Source organism: Oncorhynchus keta, chromosome 28, assembly GCF_023373465.1.
Source record: "Oncorhynchus keta strain PuntledgeMale-10-30-2019 chromosome 28, Oket_V2, whole genome shotgun sequence".
Taxonomy (NCBI): Eukaryota; Metazoa; Chordata; class Actinopteri; order Salmoniformes; family Salmonidae; genus Oncorhynchus; species Oncorhynchus keta.
The window spans coordinates 10946489-10962767 of record NC_068448.1 but is presented as its reverse complement, the minus strand read 5'-3'; the positions used below and the strand labels follow the sequence as shown (position 1 = coordinate 10962767).

General features: G+C 49.2%; 1 protein-coding gene across 1 annotated transcript in view; it reads left to right on the top strand.

Annotated features, from left to right (window-relative positions):
* LOC118360423 (tensin-2-like) overlaps positions 1-16279 on the top strand; it is a 79822-nt gene that overhangs the window by 57818 nt on the left and 5725 nt on the right. Inside the window, exons 5-26 of the mRNA XM_052484178.1 lie at positions 530-571; positions 670-719; positions 2584-2767; positions 3459-3509; positions 3604-3726; positions 4026-4090; positions 4331-4414; positions 5173-5285; positions 5662-5722; positions 5876-5951; positions 6077-6206; positions 6601-6666; positions 6754-6870; positions 7001-8497; positions 10254-10416; positions 10540-12680; positions 12776-12907; positions 13021-13116; positions 13383-13460; positions 14722-14802; positions 14987-15155; positions 15341-15409. Of these exons, the coding sequence (XP_052340138.1) occupies positions 530-571; positions 670-719; positions 2584-2767; positions 3459-3509; positions 3604-3726; positions 4026-4090; positions 4331-4414; positions 5173-5285; positions 5662-5722; positions 5876-5951; positions 6077-6206; positions 6601-6666; positions 6754-6870; positions 7001-8497; positions 10254-10416; positions 10540-12680; positions 12776-12907; positions 13021-13116; positions 13383-13460; positions 14722-14802; positions 14987-15155; positions 15341-15409 (5588 nt within the window). The remainder of the gene's footprint in view (positions 1-529; positions 572-669; positions 720-2583; positions 2768-3458; positions 3510-3603; positions 3727-4025; positions 4091-4330; positions 4415-5172; positions 5286-5661; positions 5723-5875; positions 5952-6076; positions 6207-6600; positions 6667-6753; positions 6871-7000; positions 8498-10253; positions 10417-10539; positions 12681-12775; positions 12908-13020; positions 13117-13382; positions 13461-14721; positions 14803-14986; positions 15156-15340; positions 15410-16279) is intronic.

Genomic DNA, 16279 nt, shown 5'->3' with positions numbered 1-16279 from the left:
TCTGTCTCTCTGTCTCTCTTGCTCTCTCTCTCTCTCTCTCTCTATCTATCTATCTCTATCTCTCTCTGACTCTCTTGCTCTCTCTCTCTCTCTGTCTCTCTGTCTCTCTCTCTCTCTCTCTCTCTCTCTCTCTCTCTCTCTCTCTCTCTCTCTCTCTATCTCTCTCTCTATCTCTCTCTCTGACTCTCTTGCTCTCTCTCACTCTTTTATAGTCCACTTCATTCCTTCAATTTATGTTTGAAATAAATCAGCTGTGACCATCCCTAAATCTGCAGTGCTGTTGGAAAATGGCAGAAGCTTCTCTTTTCCTTGGCTTGAAGAGTGGGCTTGGTTTGTTCTTGTATGAGGAGAGGGTTTTCTAGAAGTAGATTGTAACAGGAAGTAGTATAGGTTGGGCCGTCAGGAAAGATGCCTGTTTGTTGCATTACCGTATGTCTCTCCTTGTTGCATTACCGTATGTCTCTCCTTGTTGCATTACCGTATGTCTCTCCTTGTTGCATTACCGTATGTCCCTCCTTGTTGCCTACAGCAGGGCAAAGGAACTGCTCCATCCCGACACATCCAACATCTGGTAAGAGTGTTCTTTCTTCCCCTCCACAAATTAATGCTGATACTGTTTCTCTTATCGGTGTCAGAAATGGTGGTAATTTAATTTCTCTCTGTCTTCAGGGCTCCACAAGGTCTTTGACTTACAACAAACAGAGGAACACCCTCTCCAGGTAACTCAGCTCTCTATCATACCCTATTTCAATGCATAATTTCCTCGAAGAGGATTGATGAGGAAGAGGCGGAGGATGAGGAGGAGGATTTAATGGAGCATTATGATGAGGAGGGGGAAGAGGAGGTGGATGAGGATGAGGAGGGAGGAGCAGGGGGAGGATGAGGAGGAGGATGTACTCTAGCATTATGATGAGGTGGGGGGAGAGGAGGAGGGGGAGGGAGGAGCAGGGGGAGGATCAGGAGGAGGATGTACTCTAGCATTATGTTGAGGAGGAAGAGGATGTACTCCTACTCCTCTTTATTCTCTTTATGTGTCTTCTCTTCTCCCCTCTCTCTCTCTCTCTCTCTCTCTCTCTCTCTCTCTCTGTGTCTCTCTCTCTCTCTGTCTCTCTCTCTCTCTCTCTCTCTCTCTCTCTCTCTCTCTCTCTCTCTCTCTCTCTCTCTCTCTCTCTCTCTCTCTCTCTCTCTCTCTCTCTCTCTCTCTCTCTCTCTCTCTCTCTGTCTCTCGCTCTCTCTGTCTCTCTCTCTCTCTCTGTCTCTGTCTCTGTCTCTCTCTCTCTCTCTGTCTCTCTCTCTCTCTCTCTCTCTCTCTCTCTCTCTCTCTCTCTCTCTCTCTCTCTCTCTCTCTCTCTCTCTCTCTCTCTCTCTCTCTCTCTCTCTCTCTCTCTCTCTCTCTCTGTCTCTCTCTCTCTCTGTCTCTCTCTCTCTCTCTGTCTCTCACTCTCTCTGTCTCTCACTCTCTCTCTCTCTGTCTCTCTCTCTCTGTCTCTCTCTCTCTCTCTCTCTCGCTCTCTCTCTTGCTCTCTCTCTCGCTCTCTCTCTCTCTCTGTTTCTATGTTCTCACTCCTCCTTTTATCCCTCTCATTCTCCACATCCTCTCATTTTCCACCTCATCTCATTCTCCACCTCCTGTCATTCTCCACCTCATATCATTCTCCACCTCCTGCCATTCTCCACCTCAACTCATTCTCCACCTCCTGTCATTCTCCACCTTATCTCATTCTCCACCTCCTGCCATTCTCCACCTCATTTCATTCTCCACATCTCATTCTCCACCGCCTGACATTCTCCACCTCATATCATTCTCCACCTCCTGCCATTCTCCACCTCCTGTCATTCTCCACCTTATCCCATTCTCCACCTCCTGCCATTCTCCACCTCATTTCATTCTCCACATCTTATTCTCCACCTCCTGCCATTCTCCACCTCAACTCATTCTCCACCTCCTGTCATTCTCCACCTTATCTCATTCTCCACCTCCTGCCATTCTCCACCTCATTTCATTCTCCACATCTCATTCTCCACCTCCTGCAATTCTCCACCTCATCTCATTCTCTACCTCATCTCATTCTCCACCTCCGGCCATTCTCCACCTCATCTCAATCTCTACTTCATCTCATTCTCCACGTCAAATCAAATGCATTTATATAGCCCTTCGTACATCAGCTGATATCTCAAAGTGCTGTACAGAAACCCAGCCTAAAACCCCAAACAGCAAGCAATGCAGGTGTAGAAGCACCTCATCTCATTCTCCACCTCATCTCATTCTCCACCTCCTGCCATTCTCCACCTCATCTCATTCTCCACCTCATCTCATTCTCCACCTCGTCTCATTCTCCACCTCATCTCATTCTCCAACTGCACTACCTCCAGGTCTTTCTGTGGTGCATTACATATTTTTCAGAGTTTCTCTCTTGACCCCATTCTTCAAATCAGTCGCGACCACTAGTTTGGTGAACGCTGGGTTAATTAATATAAGGGAGACTGAAAATGTACGTTTTCAGGGTTGTTTTAGAGCTCAAAGCAGTAACAGAACATAAATCTATAGACCACAGCATAAATCCCAGCAATCTCCCTGATTAGGAGTATCAGTGTGGACCGTGTGATGGAGAGAGTCATGGAGCGTCATTATGACTTTGACCTGACCTACATCACTGAGAGGATCATCTCCGTGTTCTTCCCCCCTCTGCTGGACGAGCAGCGCTACCGTCTCAACCTCAAGGAGGTGACTGCCATGCTCAGGTCCAAGCACCAGGACAAGTTCCTGGTGAGTACAGTACTTCCTGCCGCTGATGTAGACATGGGCTAGCTTCCAATATCCACACTGCCAGCCAAGCACTTAATATGAAGGAATGCATTCTAAGTGGTATGGATATTGGAAAGTAGTCATATATTATACACTCAGTGAGGCTTTCATATGGGGGGGGTCCGGCAGGGGGCTAGGCTCTGCATCTCTCTTGAGCTGTCTGTATCCTCTTGGTTATTTTTTTAAAGAAACTAAATATGCTTCTCTGCATCCCTGCTAAAATCTGGATAAAAGGTTGAAAGGAATGTTAGTCTTATTCAGTACATTTAGTAATTGCTTGCTTTTCTAAAGAAGTCTACCAACCTTGCCAGCAGACATGCCAGCTAAGATAGTTAGACGAGCTAGCTACTCTAACTTGATTGATAGCCTGAAATGGATTCTTGGTAGCTAATTGGGAGATGAGTTTGGGAGATTCGTATCCTAGCTGGGTTAGCTAAAGACAACCTAATAAAATGGCTAGGTGGCTAGTAGTATTACAGAGAAACAACAACAACAAAATAAACCAAAAAATATAATTATTTTATTTATTATTTTGAATTAAAAGACAAATCTGAGGGGGCATGTGCCCCTGTGCCCCCTATGGGCATGACGCCTCTGCTTGCTGGGCTGGTTGAACACACATCATTCATTTGAATATCCATTTTACTTTCAGCTCTTCAACCTCTCTGAACGACACCATGACATCACCCGCATGAATCCAAAGGTATCATTTTTTATTTTCTGTATCAATACTGTATCAGTTTCTAAGGCTAAATATAGTAATGTACTTTTCCTCACTATTTTCCCATGTGGTCCAGGTCCTTGACTTCGGCTGGCCTGACTTCCATGCCCCTCCCCTGGACAAGATCTGTGCCATGTGTAAGGCCATGGAGACGTGGCTGACCTCCGACCCCCAGCATGTGGTGGTCCTGCACTGCAAGGTCAGGGTTCAGGCCTGTTTCTGACTAGGTTTTAAAGGGTAGTTTTGTTGTTTTAGGGGCTTTTAGGGTCTGCTGGCTTCACATAGATGACTCAAGTATTTCACTCACAGAGGCTCTTTGATCAGTGCAATAAGTCATCTTTGTATCTTTTCACTGTGAAATGTTGAAATTGCTATGAGATCTTGTAGGGGTAGTGACATTCGTGTCTTTAAAACAATAATAATCAGTTTATTCCTCAAACCCGGGGCTAAAAACCGATGGGACTTCATGTTCTTTTGGCACTGATCTTTCTCCTTCAGGGCAACAAGGGCAAAACAGGAGTGATTATTGCAGCCTACATGCACTACAGCAAGATCTCTGCAGGGTGAGTGTCCTGTCCCGCATCCAAAGCCACAGTTTCCACACTGAGCATGGTTTAGGACTGTAGTAGTGGAAACTGGCTGGTTCTTTGGCTCAAGCCAGCTGCATTCATGTACTTCTGGCTCTTAGAGAGCCTGGTCTTGTCCATTATGGGAAAGTTGTGTAAATGTTGTATAATTCTCTACATAAAGTGTGTATTCTTGTTGTGTCGCTTTAATTCTGTGTTTTTTGTGTGTTTGAGCAGGGCAGACCAGGCCCTCAGCACCCTGGCCATGAGGAAGTTCTGCGAGGATAAGGTATCTTCCTCCCTCCAACCGTCCCAAAACAGGTAAGCACCATCTTGTTGTCCATGTTGTCTATATCACTAACCAACAAGTGCTGTAAATGTCTGTATGTCTCTCTCGCTCTTCCCTCTTCCTTCCCATCCCTTTCTCTCAGGTAAACACTGAGTGTACTAAACATTAAGAACAACGTGCTCTTTCCATGACATAGACGGACCAGGTGAATCCACCTGAAAGCTGTGATCCCTTATTGATGTGACTTGTTAAATCCACTTCAATCAGTGTAAATGAAGGGGAGGAGACAGGTTAAGATGCAGACTGTGTATTTGTCCCATTCAGAGGGTGAATGGGCAAGACAAAACATTTAAGTGCCTTTGAACGGGGTATGGAGGTAGGTGCCAGGCATAGCGGTTTATGTCAACAACTGCAACGCTGCTGGATATTTCATGCTCAACAGTTTCCTGTGTGAATCAAGATGGTCCACCACCCAAAGGACATCCAGCCAACTTCACACAACTGTTGCAGCATTGGAAGTCAACATGAGCCAACATCCCTGTGGAACGCTTTTGACACCTTGTAGAGTCCATGCCTAACCGAATTGAGGCTGTTCTGAGGGCAAAAGGGGAGGTGTTCCTGTTTGGTATACTCAGTGTATATATTACTTCATGCATCCTTTTCACCTACATTCAGTGTCGTTTTATTTGATTTGATGTTGTCTTTTGTGATGTATGCTTACAAATCACACAGCCCTCCCTCCATCCCTCTCTCTCCCTCTTCCCTCTCTCTCTCTCTCTCTCTCTCTCAGGTATATCTACTACTTTGGGGGGCTCCTCTCTGGGGCGATCAAGATGAACAGCAGTCTGCTACTCCTTCACCAGGTCCTCATCCCCACGCTTCCTAACTTCCAGGGCAAAGGAGGTGAGGCCGTGCGAGGGGCACAACACACTTGTTTTCCCTGACTGACAGTTGGCTCCTCCCATCCTCACATTAGACCACTACACTCGGGTGCTGAGTCTGTCTCAGTCTGTCTTTACAGTAGAGACCGTGGTGTGTGTGTGTGTGCGTGCTAGTGCGTGAATGTGCCAGGTGTGTGTGTGTGTCTGTGAAGGCCTGTCTGTACAGAAGGCTCTGAGATATGGCCCTGTGAATGATAGCAGTGTTTTCAGATGGTCAAATTCACCCTCCACCTACACACTGGGCTGTTTATCTTGAATTGTTTGACGGATAGAGACAGAGACAGTCAGCACATTCCACTATGTAACAATGAACACCGCCTCTCTTTATCGTTGCCCAGGTTACTTCCCCTTCCTGAAGATCTACCAGTCCATGCAGCTGGTCTATACATCAGGGATATAGTGAGTCTGCATCACTTCATGTCCTACAGTATTATCAACCAACACCACTGACAGAAAAGACAGATCTGTAACTCGGACAGGATGTGTCTTTAGGCCCACTTGTCCTTGTGTGTGTCTATTTGTATTCATATGTTGTGTGTTGTCTGTCCACAGTGACTTGAAGGGTTCTGTGGGCAGAAGACTGTGTGTGACCATTGAACCTGCACTGCTGCTGAAGGGAGACATCATGGTGAGTGAGACCATCTGTCTGGCCATTAGACTAGTCACCGCCTTGCCACTGGCAGTCCATTAGGTATGATTCTTCTCTCCTTCTGTTGCTCTGTTCCCTCTCTACCTCTCTGTCTCTCCCTGCAGGTGAAGTGTTACCACAGACGGGCACAGGGTGCAGAGAGGGACACAGTGTTCAGACTGCAGTTCCACACCTGCACCATCCACGGGGCCCAGCTATGGTTTGGCAAGGGGGAGTTGGATGAGGCCTGTACTGGTAGGAACTAGTGGGGTTCTGATGTGGGGTCTCTCTGTTCAGGGCCTGAGGTATCTGTTTTGTTAGGTCAGTGTGGAACAATAAAGCTTGTCTATTCAACATGGTGGTTAAGGGAAGTGCTCAGTAGAAATGCCTGTATGTAGCAGATGTGTCAAAATGAATCAATCCCTCAACAACACAGTATGTGTGGTGGTCCATTGCTTCATTGTATATTGAACACAATCGTTTCCTAATTCTGCTAATGTGATTACGTTCTGTGAAATGTTAAATTACTCCCAGCTGAAAAGTTGTGCTCTGTATTGAAAAAGCACCAGGGGATTATGTGGCAGTAATGATCCCAATCGGATAAGTACTGACAGAATTTAAAGGAAAACTGTAAAATGTATTTTCTCAGATGAACGATTTCCCTCGGATGCCACGGTGGAGTTTGTCTTCTCCTCGGGACCAGAGAAAATGAAAGGTTGGTTTGAACTATGCATTTACAGTGTAACAGTGCCAGGGAACATGTGTTTGATCACGTGTCTAATAACATGAACTCTCTCCTCAGGGCGTGAGTACCAGAGAAATGACCCTGCTGTCACAGTGGACTACAACACAGCTGATCCAGTGGTGCGCTGGGACTCCTATGAGAACTTCAACCAGCGCTATCAAGACAGCCTCGATGGTACAGTACAGAGCAGTACAGAGAACCAGGGAGACACTCTCAATGATACATTCAGCCCGTAGTTAATACTGTGCTGATGATACTGTACTCTGAAGCTATGTTAAATCTCTGCTCTCTCTCCCCCTCTCAGACATAGCCCACACCAGGGGTCCAGTGGACGGAAGTCTGTACGCCCAGATAAAGAAGCGTCTCTCAGCCCCAGGCTCTGGCTCCCTGACCTCTACCAATGGCAGTCCAGCAGGCACCAGCGAGGAGAGGCCCAGTCAGAGCCAGCTGCTCTCTCCCAGCTCTGACTCTCTCACTCACTCCGGCCACTCGTCTGCCCTCCCAGAGCATCCAGAGGAGTCCAGAGGGCTCCCGCCACCCACCCGGCAGGAGAGAGAGGACCTGGACCGACTGCTGGGGGGCATCGAGGGGGAGGGGGACGGCCTGGACAGAGAGAGGGAGACTGCCATCCTGGACGATGGGGACTTGTCGTCTGAGCATACAGGCACCCTGAGGCTCGACCGCTCCTGTTCTTGCCGGGTGGGCTACCATTCCCAGCGCTGTGCCGAGCCCGGCTGTGACCGACTCCACCTCATGTCCAGTGGCTACTGCCGGGACAGAGCTCCGGGCACCAACGGCCACCCTGGGTCACCGCCCTTGACTAACCCTGCCACCGTCCCCTCACACATGGACCTGTGTCAGCACTACAGCCCACACCCTCAACCCCATCAGGCCCTGCCTCCCCCTGACCTGGTATGGAACCGCCAACAGGGCCCTCCACACTACCTGCACCGTGAGGGACCCTCTCGTCACCCCTCTCTGTGCCCCTATCCATCCCAAGACCTGACCTCTCACCCCCACATCCTTCATCCCGGGCGCCTGCTCTGTAGAAGTGATGACTATGGTCCGTACCACCACCCTCCCTCACACACACACCATCACCCTCACCACCCCAAGTCCTCCGGGTCCTACCAAGATATGCTGCTGCTGGATGGCATGCCGCCCCCTGGCTGCCCCTGCCGGGACTGCCTCATCAGGAGGGAGGATTCAGCCTTCCACGGCTTGCGGCTGGAGCGAGGAGAGAGCTTCCACTGGGACAGAGAGGCAGAACTGCAGCATCGGGAAGCAGGGCTAAGGAGAGTAAGGGAGTCTGAGCTGCCTAGAGGGGCAGAGATGCACTGGGAGAGGGAGGCAGGGGGACTGAGAAGAGGCAGGGAGATGTCACTGCACTGGGAGAGAGACAGGGAGGCAGAGCTCCAATGGGAGAGGGAGAGAAAGTCCGACTATTGGCACCGGAGGGCCTACAGGCTTCAGGACCACGAGCTACCTGCCTTCTCCTTTGACCCTCTGCCGTCCGGCCACCCTGCGTACCCAGAGGCGTCTCGCTCCCACGGCCACGCCCACCTGAAGTACAGCAGCAGCAGCAGCAGTGGCTACCAGACCCCGCACCAGGTCTGCCTCTGCTCCCACTACCAGCCCTCCCCCTCTGAGAGCAGGGGTTATGCCTCAGGTTACCAGTCTGAGTCCACCTCCCCTCTGCCCCCTCCCTCCACCCTGTCAGGCCCCTGCAGCCACACCAGAGGGCCAGCAGACCACCACCCCGAAGCCCACACTCAGCAGTACCCATCTGAGAGCCAGACAGGTGAGACAACCCCCACTGGGGGCTTGTATAAGATGATTTCAGGAAATACAGTGCCTTGCGAAAGTATTCGGCCCCCTTGAACTTTGCGACCTTTTGCCACATTTCAGGCTTCAAACATAAAGATATAAAACTGTATTTTTTGTGAAGAATCAACAACAAGTGGGACACAATCATGAAGTGGAATGACATTTATTGGATATTTCAAACTTTTTTAACAAATCAAATACTGAAAAATTGGGCGTGCAAAATTATTCAGCCCCTTTACTTTCAGCGCAGCAAACTCTCTCCAGAAGTTCAGTGAGGATCTCTGAATGATCCAATGTTGACCTAAATGACGATAAATACAATCCACCTGTGTGTAATCAAGTCTCCGTATAAATGCACCTGCACTGTGATAGTCTCAGAGGTCCGTTAAAAGCGCAGAGAGCATCATGAAGAACAAGGAACACACCAGGCAGGTCCGAGATACTGTTGTGAAGAAGTTTAAAGCCGGATTTGGATACAAAAAGATATCCCAAGCTTTAAACATCCCAAGGAGCACTGTGCAAGCGATAATATTGAAATGGAAGGAGTATCAGACCACTGCAAATCTACCAAGAACTGTCCGTCCTTCTAAACTTTCAGCTCATACAAGGAGAAGACTGATCAGAGATGCAGCCAAGAGGCCCATGATCACTCTGGATGGACTGCAGAGATCTACAGCTGAGGTGGGAGACTCTGTCCATAGGACAACAATCAGTCGTATATTGCACAAATCTGGCCTTTCTGGAAGAGTGGCAAGAAGAAAGCCATTTCTTAAAGATATCCATAAAAAGTGTTGTTTAAAGTTTGCCACAAGCCACCTGGGAGACACACCAAACATGTGGAAGAAGGTGCTCTGGTCAGATGAAACCAAGATTGAACTTTTTGGCAACAATGCAAAACGTTATGTTTGGCGTAAAAGCAACACAGCTCATCACCCTGAACACAACATCCCCACTGTCAAACATGGTGGTGACAGCATCATGGTTTGGGCCTGCTTGTCTTCAGCAGGGACAGGGAAGATGGTTAAAATTGATGGGAAGATGGATGGAGCCAAATACAGGACCATTCTGGAAGAAAACCTGATGGAGTCTGCAAAAGACCTGAGACTGGGACGGAGATTTGTCTTCCAACAAGACAATGATCCAAAACATAAAGCAAAATCTACAATGGAATGGTTCAAAAATAAACATATCCAGGTGTTAGAATGGCCAAGTCAAAGTCCAGACCTGAATCCAATCGAGAATCTGTGGAAAGAACTGAAAACTGCTGTTCACAAATGCTCTCCATCCAACCTCACTGAGCTCGAGCTGTTTTGCAAGGAGGAATGGGAAAAAATTTCAGTCTCTCGATGTGCAAAACTGATAGAGACATACCCCAAGGGACTTACAGCTGTAATCGCAGAAAAAGGTGGCGCTACAAAGGATTTAAATAAGGGGGCTGAATAATTTTGCACGCCCAAGTTTTCAGTTTTTGATTTGTTAAAAAAGTTTGAAATATCCAATAAATGTCGTTCCACTTCATGATTGTGTCCCACTTGTTGTTGATTCTTCACAAAAAAATACAGTTTTATATCTTTATGTTTGAAGACTGAAATGTGGCAAAAGGTTGCAAAGTTCAAGGGGGCAGAATACTTTCGCAAGGCACTGTACATTTCAACTAATGTAGGAAATCATTATTCAACTGACAGTTCTGTCACATAAAGTCATTGTCTCTGTTCTCTGTCTTCCATAAGATGGAAGGGGGATGAGTGAGAACGTGAGTTGGCGGGACCACATCTCCCAGGGTTCCTTCAAGAGGATGCATCCTTCAAGAGATGTCCCGTGTTCCACGCCCTCTGACCTCTCTAGGCCGCCCACCCCTGTTCTCACCAGCAGCCCTCTGTGCACACAAGAAAGGTGCCTATTCTGTTGTCTTCTTTTTAACATGTGCAAAAGGCACGTATCAGAAATGAAACATTCCAACATTACATGTAAGAATATATTGCATACCTCTTTAATATGACTTTCTGTTTGTTTCAGCCTCAGTCTAGGTGTGCACTCACTAGTTGGATCGACTGACATAGTCAACAGTGACTGTGAGTCTGTCCAGTCTCAGGATAGGCCCAGCAGTGCTGCTGCTCAGGGGTCGCAGGTCAACCAGCAACACATCCCTGACCCTTTACAGTCTACATCCGTGACACCCACACCTTCCCCCACCCAACCCAACAGCCGCTGGACCACACTGACAGCAACACAACCACCCTCACCCTACCAGCCCCAGAACCACAGCGCTACATCTTCACCCTACCAGCCCCAGAACCACAGCGCTACATCTTCACCCTACCAGCCCCAGAACCACAGTGCTACACATTCACCCCACCAGCCCCAGAACCACAGTGCTACATATTCACCCCACCAGCCCCAGAACCACAGTGCTACATCTTCACCCCACCAGCCCCAGAACCACAGTGCTACATCTTCACCCCACCAGCCCCAGAACCACAGTGCTACACCTTCACCCCACCAGCCCCAGAACCACAGTACTACACCTTCACCCCACCAGTCCGAGAACCACAGTGCTACACCTTCACCCCACCAGTCCCAGAACCACAGTGCTACACCTTCACCCCACCAGCCCCAGAACCACAGTGCTACACCTTCACCCCAACAGCCCCAGAACCACAGTGCTACATATTCACCCCACCAGCCCCAGAACCACAGTGCTACATCTTCACCCCACCAGCCCCAGAACCACAGTGCTACAACTTCACCCCACCAGCCCCAGAACCACAGTGCTACACCTTCACCCCACCAGCCCCAGAACCACAGTGCTACATCTTCACCCCACCAGCCCCAGAACCACAGTGCTACATCTTCACCCCACCAGCCCCAGAACCACAGTGCTACACCTTCACCCCACCAGTCCCAGAACCACAGTGCTACATCTTCACCCCACCAGCCCCAGAACCACAGTGCTACACCTTCACCCCACCAGCCCCAGAACCACAGTGCTACATCTTCACCCCACCAGCCCCAGAACCACAGTGCTACATCTTCACCCCACCAGCCCCAGAACCACAGTGCTACATCTTCACCCCACCAGCCCCAGAACCACAGTGCTACATCTTCACCCCACCAGCCCCAGAACCACAGTGCTACATCTTCACCCCACCAGCCCCAGAACCACAGTGCTACACCTTCACCCCACCAGCCCCAGAACCACAGTACTACACCTTCACCCCAAGAGCCCCAAAACCACAGTACTACATCTTCACCCCACCAGCCCCAGAACCACAGTACTACACCTTCACCCCACCAGCCCCAGAACCACAGTACTACACCTTCACCCCAAGAGCCCCAAAACCACAGTACTACACCTTCACCCCACCAGCCCCAGAACTACATTGCTACATCTTCACCCTCAACTACAAACAGCCAGCCCAGCAACCACTGCCACCCTGCTACACCCACTCAGACACCCACTGAGAAAGCTAGCCTAACTGGTCCAAAGACCACCCATCCTACAGAGACTGCTGTACTGCCTCCTGTTGCCCAGCCCCAGTTCCAGTCCCCCAACCCTGTACCTGGAGCATGTCCACTCAGGAAACTGACCACAGAGGTCCCTAAATCCAGCTCCACCCTCACCTCGGCCCCTTCCTCCCCCCAGCCTCCCATCAGCAGTCTGGAGGGGTTCCCCTCCTCAGAGCCTCCTGTGCCTGGCTTCGCCACCCTGGGCCGGAGGTTGATGCTGGTCACTGAGCCCCCAGGACCACTGCAGCACTACCCTGGCATGGAGGGCAGCACCAGTGGGCACTCTCCAGCCCCTGAGGTACACACCACCCCCACATTCCCCATCTCTGCCACCGGCTGCTATCCCCCATCAGTCCCACATGTGCCATACTTGAGCTACACTGCTGTCACCATCCCCCAGTGCCCACACCCAGAGAAACGGGGTCAGTCTGCCCCGCCAGGGTCGCCTAATTGCGGGGTGAGGACCCTGAGGCCAACCCCCTCACAGCACCATGTCACCTTCTCTCCAACGGTGGGGGAGATGGCGCCCCCTGCAGGCCAAGAGGAGGGAGTGCTATCTCTGGAGAGTGAGATGGCAGGCAGAGTCAGTGTTACGTTTGTCCAGGACAACTCACGCTTCTGGTACAAGCCTGGCATCTCCAGGGACCAAGGTAACTTCAGTTACTGTTTTACTTTTCATAAAGGAAGCAGACTTTTATGCAATATGCATGAACATTTTTCATGTCTATTTTCTCTATTCCTGAAGCCATTGCTGCGCTGAAGGAGAGAGAACCAGGGGCCTTTCTTATCCGGGACAGCAACTCCTTCCAGGGAGCCTATGGCCTGGCGCTGAAAGTGGCCACCCCGCCTGCTAACCTCAACAACCCCAGCAGCAGAGGTATAACTCAACGACTGCCCCTTGCCTACGTCTCAACCACCTAGATTTCTTAAACACAAAGCACTTCAATTTCTGCAAGCTAGTAATGTTCTCCCTGTAACACACACACACAGTGGTCGATCCATTAGAGCAGCTGGTGCGACACTTCCTGATTGAGACGGGCCCCCGTGGAGTGAAGATCAAAGGGTGTCAGAATGAGCCCCACTTTGGTGAGCTGTTCATAATGAATAGGATGCTCTCCGTTTTGGGCTACATTGTTCGTTTTCAGTCATTTCAAGTGATATGTTCTATAGTTGTTCTGCCCAATGGAGAATTTACTCTAATGTGTGTGTGTGTGTGTGTGTGTGTGTGTGTGTGTGTGTGTGTGTGTGTGTGTGTGTGTGTGTGTGTGTGTGTGTGTGTGTGTGTGTGTGTGTGTGTGTGTGTGTGTGTGTGTGTGTGTGTGTGTGTGTGTGTGTACGTGCGTGTTCCACAGGGAGTTTGTCTGCGTTAGTATACCAGCACTCCATCACTCCCATCTCTCTTCCCTGTTCCCTACGGATCCCAGAGAAAGGTCAGCAGCAACATCCCAACAACCCATTATAGGCTGTAATGAGTTGGTAATGAGTTGGCCTACTGACACTCAACATCCCAACAACCCATTATGGGCTGTAATGAGTTGGCCTACTGACACTCAACATCCCAACAACCCATGATAGACTGTAATGAGTTGGCCTACTGACACTCAACATCCCAACAACCCATTATGGACTGTAATGAGTTGGCCTACTGACACTCAACATCCCAACAACCCATTATGGGCTGTAATGAGTTGGCCTACTGACACTCAACATCCCAACAACCCATTATGGACTGTAATGAGTTGGCCTACTGACACTCAACATCCCAACAACCCATTATGGACTGTAATGACTTAGCCTACTAAAGAACCAGACCACACCTAAGTACAATAAGCAGTTTTATAACCATTGATGCTAAGTACCCTCTCACAATCAAATCACGAGACAATTTGTGCTGAAAATGCAAATAATTACTGACTTCTGACCTGGTGGGAACATTTCCAGCCATGCTGGAGACAGAATATATGATGCCCTCCTGATGGAGACAGAGTATATGATGCCCTCCTGATGGAGACAGAGTATATGATGCCCTCCTGATGGACACAGAGTATATGATGCCCTCCTGATGGAGACAGAGTATATGATGCCCTCCTGATGGAGACAAAGTATATGATGCCCTCCTGATGGAGACAGAGTATATGATGCCCTCCTGATGGAGACAGAGTATATGATGCCCTCCTGATGGAGACGGAGTATATGATGCCCTCCTGATGGAGACAAAGTATATGATGCCCTCTTGATGGAGACGGAGTATATGATGCCCTCCTGATGGAGACAGAGTATATGATGCCCTCCTGATGGAGACAGAGTATATGATGCCCTCCTGATGGAGACAGAGTATATGATGCCCTCCTGATGGAGACAGAGTATATGATGCCCTCCTGATGGAGACAGAGTATATGATGCCCTCCTGATGGAGACAGAGTATATGATGCCTTCCTGATGGAGACGGAGTATATGATGCCCTCCTGATGGAGACAAAGTATATGATGCCCTCCTGATGGAGACAGAGTATATGATGCCCTCCTGATGGAGACAAAGTATATGATGCCCTCCTGATGGAGACAAAGTATATGATGCCCTCCTGATGGAGACAGAGTATATGATGCCCTCTTGATGGAGACAGAGTATATGATGCCCTCTTGATGGAGACAAAGTATATGATGCCCTCTTGTTTACATCTCTGTGTTGTAGATCCCATTGGAGAAATGCAGGAGCTGCAGTCGACTGCTAGTAACATGAGCACAGCTTCAGACCTGCTCAAACAGGGTGCAGGTGAGTTCCATGAATCAGTTATCATAATGTTCAATCACTAATGGCTGCATTCCTGCTGTTGTTGGTGAGAGACCATGTTGTGTGTGACATCTATGATCACCACAGTGCTCTAAAGTGATCCCCATCGTTACATCCCTGTTTGTCTGAGTGGTAACTGTCCCGCCCCACCCCCTCTCTTCTCCAGCCTGTAATGTGCTTTACCTGAACTCTGTGGAGACTGAGTCACTGACCGGACCCCAGGCCATCTCCAGAGCAACCGGAGCCACCCTGGCACAGAATCCCCGGCCAGCGGCCACAGTGGTCCACTTCAAAGTGTCCTCACAGGGCATCACACTGACCGACAGCCAGCGCAGGTAACATGACCACTGACCAGTTCATATGGTCTACATTTCTGAGGCCCATCAACCATGTTCATTAGCGATAAGTAAAGAAAATTGGAAGAAAGGTTTGCATGGATGTATTGTGGTAGATTAGTGGAGATGGTTGGGATATCAATGGTCACACTGAATGGTCTGTCTGTCTGTCTATCTATCTATAGGGTGTTCTTCAGGAGACACTACCCAGTCAACAGTGTGACCTTCAGCAGCATCGACCCCCAGGACAGGAGGTGGGCACTGGAGCCAGCCAGCACAGAACACAACCTAATCACAACCACGGTCAACCCAGATATGACAGATAGGCTGTAGATCCTACTGAGACTGAGATGTTATTGAAACCAGTGCCAGGCAGTATCACATCAGTACTATAGCCTCAATATAATGGAAACATTCTGACCACAAAGTGTATCTACACCATCCATTTAAATAAGAGAATACAGGCATTTCCTCAATTTCATAAACCTGGAAATATTCTGAATTGTGTGTGTGTGTGTGTGTGTGTGTGTGTGTGTGTGTGTGTGTGTGTGTGTGTGTGTGTGTGTGTGTGTGTGTGTGTGTGTGTGTGTGTGTGTGTGTGTGTGTGTGTGTGTGTGTGTGTGTGTGTGTGTGCGTCGTGTGTGTGTACAAGTGTGTGATATGGAGACCATCCATTTAAATAAGAGAATATGTGAGATGGATTTGGTATGTGCAATCATCATGTGAGATGGAGAGAGTGTGTGCCATGTGATTTCATCTTGCTGTAAACCTGTGCATGGAGATCTGTATGGAGCTGTGAGTGTGTGTGTGTGTGTGTGTGTGTGTGTGTGTGTGTGTGTGTGTGTGTGTGTGTGTGTGTGTGTGTGTGTGTGTGTGTGTGTGTGTGTGTGTGTGTGTGTGTGTGTGTGTGTGTGTGTATGGAGAGAGTGTGTGGTATGTGTATGTGAGATGGAGAGAGTGTGTGGTATGTGCATGTGAGATGGAGAGAGTGTGTGGTATGTGCATGTGAGATGGAGAGAGTGTGTGCGTGTGTGCATGTGAGATGGAGAGAGTGTGTGTATGTGCATGTGAGATGGAGAGAGTGTGTGCGTGTGTGCATGTGAGATGGAGAGAGTGTGTGTGTG